Source organism: Humulus lupulus, chromosome 8 (genome assembly GCF_963169125.1).
Source record: "Humulus lupulus chromosome 8, drHumLupu1.1, whole genome shotgun sequence".
Lineage (NCBI taxonomy): Eukaryota > Viridiplantae > Streptophyta > Magnoliopsida > Rosales > Cannabaceae > Humulus > Humulus lupulus.
In genome coordinates, this window is record NC_084800.1 from 128873580 (window position 1) to 128882938 (window position 9359).

General features: G+C 37.5%; 1 protein-coding gene across 2 annotated transcripts; it reads left to right on the top strand.

The window, feature by feature from the left end:
- The first annotated feature begins 1833 nt into the window (after nt 1-1833).
- Nucleotides 1834-7737, top strand: LOC133798444 (elongator complex protein 1). Of its 2 annotated transcripts, XM_062236724.1 has the most exons (6): nt 1834-2160; nt 2420-2753; nt 3370-6421; nt 6815-6913; nt 7028-7346; nt 7551-7737. In XM_062236724.1, the coding sequence occupies exons 1-5, from the start codon at nt 1999-2001 to the stop codon at nt 7341-7343; spliced, it is 3963 nt and encodes a 1320-aa protein (XP_062092708.1). In that variant the 5' UTR covers nt 1834-1998; the 3' UTR covers nt 7344-7346; nt 7551-7737. The 2 variants fall into 2 exon arrangements, with proteins under 2 accessions (XP_062092708.1, XP_062092709.1); XM_062236725.1 differs by lacking the exon at nt 1834-2160 and having other exon boundaries at nt 2610-2749.
- The last annotated feature ends 1622 nt before the right edge of the window (nt 7738-9359 follow it).

Below are 9359 nucleotides of genomic sequence, written 5' to 3' on the forward strand. Positions count from 1 at the left end.
CCAATGTTCTAATCCGGATTTGACATGAACCTACTAAGAACACTGAGTGCATGTGCAATATCTGGTCTAGTACTAACCATTATATACATTAGGAAACCTAGAGCCATAGCATATAGAACTTTGCTCATTTCTTCGACTTCTTCTAAGTTGACAGGACACTGTTCTTTGGACAGTACAAAATGACCACCTAAAGGTACTGAGGTACTCTTGGCATCTTGTAGATTGAACTTCTGGACCACTTTCTGAATGTAATTTGATTGTTTCAGATACAATCTTCCATCTCTTCGGTTTCTTGTAACTTCTATGCCAAGAATTTTCTGAACATGACCAAGTTCCTTCATTTCAAACTCTTGTTTGAGTTTAGTTTTCAGCCCTTTAATTATTGCCTTATCTTTGCTCAAGATGAGCATACCATCCACATTGTAATTTATGTTTGCCAAACCTGCAATAATCTCATTAAACTTGTTAATGTTATCATCTAAAGAAAAAGAAGGGTTCATTCGAAAACCATATAACCTTTCAAGCAAATTAATCTTGCTTGATATTGAAGGCTTCAAGTACAGCTCTTCCAACTTATCCCATACTTCTTTTGCTTTAGTCACATTGGTCAACTTTCTCCTAACATTGTTAGATAGATGCAGAATGATAGTGTAGTATGCCATTTCTTCCATTTCTGCAATCTCCTCTGGTTTATTCTCGGACAACAGTTTTTCTTCTTCAAGGACCTTAGCTACTTTCTGGTGCACAAGTATGCCCTTGAGGCTCTCTCTCCACAAGGCAAAGTCCCCTGTTCCATCAAACTTTTCTAACTCAAACTTTGCCATAGTTGTCATGAGTTCTTGGAGCTTTCTTGATCAATCTTGCAGCTGAAATCTTCTTTGATCTTGAGTCTGAAACTTAGACCGTAGAACCTGGCTCTGATTTGTTGAAATTCTTACTCTCAAGATCACAAAACACAAGTTAGATAGACAGATTCTAACAATGTATAACTAATGAAACAATGCACAACAGAAAGATTTGAATCAAAAAATAGAAATGGACCAATACACAGTAGGATTATACTGGTTCAAAGACTAGTTTCCTAGTCTTCTACATCCAGTTTTGGAACATCATCATGGAGGCTTTTATTGATCATCAATGGAGAAACACATACAATCAAGTGTGGCTGTCCAACAATCACTCAAAAAACTCAGTGAAACACTCACTCTCTCACCTGAGCAATTCACTGTCACAACAGTAGTGAATTGCTCAATACAGTAGCCCAAAACCCCACACTCTTTCTCAACTCTCTTCTCTCACTTTCTTGATCTTATCTCTATCTCAATCTTGGAGCTTCTCACTCTTCCTCTCTGTTTTAAAAATTGTATATATAGACCAACGAGAAATGATGACTAGGAGAATTAGTTAGGCAGCTGATACAAAAATAGTTAAATTAGTTGAATTTGGGAGGAATAGAACCTACATTAGTCAATTGTGATTTTGTATCATGTGATACTTTACTAATCAATGTCATCTTTGAGCGTGCCTCATAGACTAGTTTTCCAAACCACGTAAAAAAATCTTTAGTATTGCATTTTTATGTACTTGTTTTGTATTCATGAAATAATTTATTTTGGCTTATTTGTTAGACCAGATTTTGATTTTGTCGAAACAACTTAATCCCTGTTTCACAATTTCTTAATTGTTTAATTTAATCAAATTTCAAAATATTTAATTGGATTATATTGGTTTGCAACAAATAATTTGGATTAACTTGTGCGCCCACCTACTAGTTCTATCAATTTTGCGAAGCCTATTCAGAAAAATAAACAGTAGAGTATAACTAAAGTGCGCCTATCTTTAGGCTTAGGTTTAACTTGAACACAGCTTTAAACCTTTTAAACCTCATCTCCACTTCCAACTATCTTTAGGGTTTTCCTATATATTCCCTCTTCTTCATTGTGCTTATTTATTCATTTATTTGTTTTTGTCATTGTATGAATTGAAATTTTGAAAAAGATGAATAATCTCAAGCTTTACTCGGAGGTATCACTGTGTCTGGAGTTGCAATCCAAGGAAGAAGAGGTCGTAACCTTCTCTGCATTCGATGTTGAGCGCAATCGCTTGTTCTTCGCTTCTTCTACTAACTCCATTTATGCCACTCATCTTTCTTCCTTCCAGGTTAGCTCCTCCATATACTTAGCTATTTTCTGATAAATTTGAGTACCGGTATGTATGTGTATTGGTGTTTGTTTATGCATGTATATTTCCTTAAAGGGTATTAATGGGTACTTCTGATTTGGTTTGGCAAAAACAACTTAAAGATGAGATAAACTTTAATTTTCTTGGGGGGAATTTGTTAGTTTTGCTTAACTCGTATTGTTTGTTTTATTGTGTTTGGTTTGGTTCTTATGAATTTAATCGATTTTTGTGTGGGTAGAATGAGGGAGCATGGAGGAAAACCACGTTGCCAGTGGAAGTTGATCGAATTGAATTGGAGGTTGGTGACTACATCACTTCCTTTGATTATGTCATGGAGAAAGAGGCTTTGCTATTGGGAACTCAGAGTGGGCTAATGCTGTTGCATAATGTGGATATTAAATTTACAGAAGTTGTTGGTCAAGTTGAGGGTGGTGTAAAATGCATTTCACTCAGTCCAGATGGAGATTTGCTCTGCGTAGTTACTGGTTTTGAGCAGATGCTAGTGATGACTCATGACTGGGATTTGTTGTATGAGACTTCACTTAGAGATCTTCCGGATGGTGTTGACGTACGTAAGGACTTATTTCCTTTATTCCTTGGATTTTTTTTTCAACTTTTGCTATTCACTTTTAAAAATACTGGCTAGGCCAATACTCTGATCTGGATATAAGGAAAATCAGACATCTCGTTTAATTTTATTACGTCTTTTAATCTATCCATATATATTTTAAGATACATGATACCTGTGCATGACTGGAGTTTGAGAACGCTATTCGATTGGGACATGGGCATTTCATAGGCTATACATCATTTTTTTCACAACATATCATCTTTAGAGATGCAAATTAAATTATACAAAAGTTTGTAGTAGATTGGGGTTTTTTTCTTCTCCATGTCCTCTTCTCATTGGACACACCATATAATAATTGATGGTGTCATTTTTAATGCCATTAATTTTCAAGAAATCAAGAGTATGCTTTATTGATTAAAATTCTTACCTTTTACAACCAATTTTTTGGCTGTAAAACTTGGATTATGAAGCTACTTTAAAACATGTTAAAAGCCTGATCAACTTCCAATATTTGGCTTTTGTAATTTGACTAGAGATCCTTTTTTTCCCCCCTAAAAACTTCAACTTGTTTTGTCTAAGTTTTGCAATTTGCTAATTAAGCTAGATTATTGTCTCAGATGATGAACCAAACGTTTCTTCAAGATATGAGTTTAGGAGCCTTATCTCTTGGCGGGGCGATGGGAAATACTTTGCCACACTTACTAATGAGTCAGATTCTACTTCTTTGCATAAGAGGATGAAAGTTTGGGAGCGAGATTCAGGGGTACTGCATGCTGCTTCAGAACCAAAGCTGTTTATGGGAACTGTGTTGGATTGGATGCCCAGCGGAGCAAAAATTGCATCTGTCTATGGCAAAAAAGCAGAAAATGAATGTCCTTCAATTGTGTTTTATGAGAAGAATGGGTTAGAAAGAAGCTTGTTTAGCATTAATGAGGAAGTAAATTCAACAATAGAAATGCTTAAGTGGAATTGTAACTCAGATCTTCTTGCAGCTTTAGTCAGATGTGAAAATTATGAGTGTATCAAGGTCTGGTTTTTCAGTAACAATCATTGGTATTTAAAACATGAAATTAGGTACCTAAGGGAGGATAAAGTGAGCTTCATGTGGGATCCAGTGAAGCCACTACAGTTGATTTGTTGGACTCTTGGCGGCCAAGTCACGCTGTATAATTTCAACTGGAATACAGCTGTTATGGGGGACTCGACTGCACTTGTTATTGATGACTCCAAAATACTTGTAACTCCACTTTCTTTATCTCTCATGCCACCACCTATGTATTTATTCAGCCTTAAGTTTCCATCTGCTGTCCGAGACTTGGCTTTTTATTCCAGGAATTCTAAAACCTGTTTAGCAGCCTTTCTGTCAAATGGTTGTTTGTGTGTTGTTGAGTTTCCTCCAAATGGTACTTGGGAAGAGCTAGAAGGCAAGGAATTCAACATTGAAGCTTCCATATCTGATATTCCACTTGGGTCATTTATACATTTAATGTGGTTGGACTTACATAGGATCCTTGCTGTTTCTCATTATGGATTTAGTCACAGTAGCTTATCTTATAGCTCATTGAATGAGGATAGGCTTCTTGGCTATCGTTTGCTGGAGATAGAGCTTGTTTGTTCTGAGGATAATGTGCCAGGTTCAGTGACATGCTCAGGATGGCACGCAAATGTGTCCAATCAACTATCTCTAGAGGAGCTGGTTATTGGTATAGCTCCCAATTATTCAACAAAGTCTTCAGCTTTTGTTCAGTTTTATGGTGGAAAGATATATGAGCATGTACCAAAGTTGGGCATCTTGCCGGGAGCTATGAAATATGATGATTGGAGTTTTTCATCATCTTGTCCTTGGATGAGTGTGGTTCCAGTTGGAAACACTGGACCTTTGATTTTTGGACTTGATGAAGTTGGTAGGCTGCATATCAGTGGAAAAATATTATGCAACAACTGCAGTAGTTTCTCATTTTACTCAAATTTGGCTGACCAAGTAATTACACATTTGATTCTTTCAACTAAGCAGGACTTTGTTTTTATTGTCGACATATATGATATCTTGCATGGAGACCTAGAGGTGAAGTACACGAATTTTATCCATGTTAATAAAAGGAGAGAGGATGATAATGTAAACTTTATAAATATATGGGAGAGAGGTGCCAAAATTGCTGGTGTCCTCCATGGAGATGAAGCTGCTGTTATATTACAAACAACTAGGGGAAACCTGGAGTGTATTTACCCAAGAAAATTGGTCCTCTTATCAATTTGCAATGCATTAGTCAACCAGCGCTTTAGAGATGCACTGCTCATGCTGAGGCGGCACAGAATTGATTTTAATGTCATTGTTGATTATTGCAGTTGGCAATTATTTCTGCAATCAGCGTCTGAGTTTGTCAAGCAGGTTAACAATTTGAATCACATAACTGAGTTTGTGTGTGCCTTAAAGAATGAAAATATAATGGAAACATTATATAAAAAATTTAATTGTCAGCCTTTCTTCAAAGAAGATAGAGATGTGCAAGCCAGATGTCCAATAGGTTCTGATGCTACGAGCAAGGTTTCCTCCATCTTGAGGGCCATAATGGTGGCTCTGGAGGATAAATTACCTGAGAGTCCTGCGAGAGAGCTTTGTATTTTAACCACCCTAGCTCGTAGTGATCCTCCCGCACTTGAAGAAGCTTTGGAGAGAATAAAAGTTATCCGTGAAATGGAATTATTAGGTTCTGATGAGCCAAGGAGAACGTCTTATCCCTCTGCCGAAGAGGCCTTGAAGCATCTCTTATGGTTGTCTGATTCTGAGCCTGTTTTTGAAGCTGCTTTAGGCCTTTATGATTTGAATCTTGCTGCTATTGTGGCATTAAACTCTCAGCGGGACCCTAAAGAATTTCTTCCTTTTCTTCAAGAACTGGAGCGTTTGCCACTTGACTTAATGTGTTATAATATTGATATAAAGCTGTGTAGGTTTGACAAAGCTCTCAAGCACATTATTTCTGCAGGGGATGCTTATTATGCAGATTGTATGAACCTTATGAAGCAAAATCCTCAACTTTTTCCATTGGGACTTAAACTGATATCTGATCCTGCCAAGAAGAGGCAGATCCTTGAGGCTTGGGGTGATCATCTTAGTGATGAGAAACACTATGAGGATGCTGCTGCAACATATCTATGCTGTTCCAGTTTGGACAAGGCTTTGAAGTCCTATCGTGCTTGTGGTAACTGGAGTGGGGTACTTACAATTGCTGGGCTCCTTAAACTTGGAAGGGAAGAGATACTTCAACTGGCTCATGAGCTTTGTGAAGAACTTCAAGCTCTTGGTAAACCTGGGGAAGCTGCCCAAATTGCACTTGAGTACTGTGGAGATGTTAATAGTGGGATTAGTTTGTTAATTAGTGCGAGAGAGTGGGAAGAGGCATTAAGGGTTGCTGTAATGCACAATAGACAAGATTTGATCTCAGAAGTTAAAAATGCATCATTGGACTGTGCAAGTATGCTTATTGGTGAATATGAGGATGGTTTGGAGAAAGTAGGGAAGTACTTGGCTCGATATTTAGCTGTTCGACAAAGGAGACTACTTCTTGCTTTAAAGATCCAGTCAGAGGAACAGCCAATGACTGATCTTGATGACGATACAGCTTCAGAAGCTAGCAGTAACTTCAGTGGAATGAGTGCTTACACTACAGGGTATATCTTCTGAATTTTGAGTGACATTGCTTATCCCCGTGATCTTTTCTTTTATTGGTTTTGTTCAGTTTTTACATTTAAAGGATGACTATAGAATACTAGGTTAAATATTTGTTTTTTTTTCTTCTGATCGTTAGGTTTGGTTACTTGCCCTTTAAGTTCTTCTCAGTTTATCCTTAATGGTTTTGTTATCATGTTTTTCTTGATCCTTTTAACATCTTTGAAATGTTGGACACCATGCTATATCAACTCTTTCTGTCTATGCTGGACAGATGTAATCAATGATGTGAATATTTGTTTGTGTGAATTTAAAAGGAGAGTTCTCTCACGAGCTTTTCTAGCTAGAGTGGATTAAATTTCCACCTAACCCATGTTTGCCTAACCCATCTGTAGGTCAAGGAGTAGCCATGTCACTTCTGTCAGCTCAAGTGCAGCTAGCAAGGCCAGAGACACCAGGCGTCAGAGAAAGAGAGGGAAAATTCGTCCTGGCAGGTATTCTATTTGTGTGTGTGTGTGTATATATATATGTAAATATTTAATTTGGGTTTTTGCTTTTGCCTTCATCATGGTTGTTTGGGATAATATGTTGATACTTTGGAATTGTAGTGCCGGGGAGGAGATGGCTTTGGTGGAGCATTTGAAGGGCATGTCTCCAATGGTTGGTGCAAAGCGTGAGTTGAAATTGTTGTTACTCTGCCTTGCGATGCTTGGAGAGGTGGAAATCGCAAGAAAGCTGCAACGTGCTGGAGAAAACTTTCAACTATCTCAGATGGCAGCAGTGAGCTTAGCTGAAGATACTGTGACTAATGATATCATGGACGAGTATACACATACATTGGAGCATTACACACAAAAGATGAGAGGTGAAGTGCAAACTTCTGAAGCTTTCTTTTGGCGGTGTAAAGTATTCCCTTCTCCTTAAGAGGTAAATATAGCCGATGACTTTCGACATGTGCATTCTTTCTTTTATTTTCTGTTTTCCAAAGTTAGTCTAATTCTTCTCTTTGCAGCAGCATAATTACTTTGTCAATTCATTATTTACCTTTGTCATTTATCAATATCTTACTGTTGCTGTGTTGTTGTGTGTATGCGTAATACTTGCTGTGATGATATGTTTGTGCTCGTGCAGCTGAAATAGCCCCTCAACACAATTGACTGGAATGTGAAGGATATCAGTTTAGGAAAAGGAGGTTTGGTATTTTTCCAGTAATTGGAATTTTTGGCTGTAATAAATATTTTGATAAAAGATGGAAAGGATGTAGGCTTTTGTGTCATCTTTTCGTTATAATTAAGAATTTTCGTTTTCCATTCTCTAATGATCATTTGCCTCGTCCTTTTTCTCAGCATTTATTTTTGGGGATGAGACTTGAAAGAGAAAAGATTAATAACTTGGCTTTTTAAAAATTGAGAATAATGAGAATCAGTCGTTACCAATTTAACTGAGAAATAACGAAATGTTTAACAACGAAAAGAAAAGGCTAAAGCAAGCACGAGCCGTGTTCTAAAGAGCGTGGGAATGATTACTTTTTAAAAAGGCAAATCTAAAAGATAAGCACTCTTAATTTCTTAGAAAAGGAAATGGTTAGTGAGGGCATTTTCAAGGGGTATCATGATGTATAATTTTTGCTCCCTTTGATGGGAAACTCTGAAGTTTTTTTTTCTACCCAAACGCAACCTTACATAACGTTTTTATACATACTAGGAGCAGCAAGCAAGGTGCAATTAATTTATTAATTAATTTTATTAAATTTTAATGGATTTTATTAAATTTTATTGGATGTAATATAAATTTTAAATAAATAAACAATATTATATATAAAAGAATGACATAAACATATTAAAAGAAAAATTAAACCGAAATATTGTTTCTGTTTTTTTTTAAATAATACAGTAATCTTTTACATCACAAACTACCCTATTTAAGTTACAAAATATTCATGATATTATTCAAATTACATTTCAATGATTAGAGAAGAAACTTTATTCTTGATAGAAGATAAAATGTTATTCTAATTTATTATTGTTGACGCGGTTCTTCGCCAACAGATAATTAAGAAAATAAGAGGAAGAGATTAGTGCTTAAGAATGAACCGAAATAGATGAATGATCTTTTAATGGACTGGTGACACAATTACGTTTTTTAGGTGGTTCAAAGGTTAAAATCCTTCTACTCCACCAGCCAATATTATTGCTATCTGTCAGGTATACTTTTACAAGGTATTTCCTTACACAATAGAATCCAACCCCTTGCAACTCCCAAGGTCTCCATATTTATAGGAGAGGGCACTTGGGAGTTGGTAAGGGGGGTCATCCCGTGACCTTCTTACCTATCATGTCACTTCTGTGACATTCATGATTAATTCCTAAAACTTGACACATGAAGTGTGGTCTAATCAATAGGTAAGGGGGATAATGGGCCGCACGGCCCAACCCAGTCGTGGGTGCCTGAATACGCACGTTCATGCTGCGTGTCCGAGAAGTCAGGGATATATCAGACACGTGATGTCTGATATATGCACGTTTACCTTGCGTGGTTGACTTTATAAGAGGTCATAGCTCCCAACTCCAGCTCGTACCACGAGATGGATGCCTACTCGACCTTTGGCCTTCACAGACCTGACTCGGTCCTTAAGTAATCCTGGCAAACCTCTTGACATGCCCGAGCTAGCGAGGTAGGACCTGACGATAACAGCTCCGGTCATGGGGGATCCACGTGGCTGAGATATAATTAGGCCATATCTCAGCCCGCTGGAAAATTAGGGCGTACATTTGCCCCCCAAGCCCCTGCTCGTGGTACACGACGCCGCGTAGGGCCACAGTAGGAGCCTTTAGGCTTCTCCATGAACTCCTCATATTCCACATTTTACGCAGGCGCCGAATACGTGGAACATCGTGGTTGGTGACGGTACGTCTTCCGAGAACCGCATTAAATGGCCTA

Excerpts from the sequence above, each read along its gene's own strand:
- LOC133798444 (XM_062236724.1), top strand. The coding sequence starts at position 1,999 with ATGAATAATCTCAAGCTTTACTCGGAGGTATCACTGTGTCTGGAGTTG. Across the intron at positions 2,754-3,369 it reads TCCGGATGGTGTTGACGTAC|ATGATGAACCAAACGTTTCT; the intron begins GTAAGGACTTAT and ends TTATTGTCTCAG. Across the intron at positions 6,422-6,814 it reads ATGAGTGCTTACACTACAGG|GTCAAGGAGTAGCCATGTCA; the intron begins GTATATCTTCTG and ends ACCCATCTGTAG.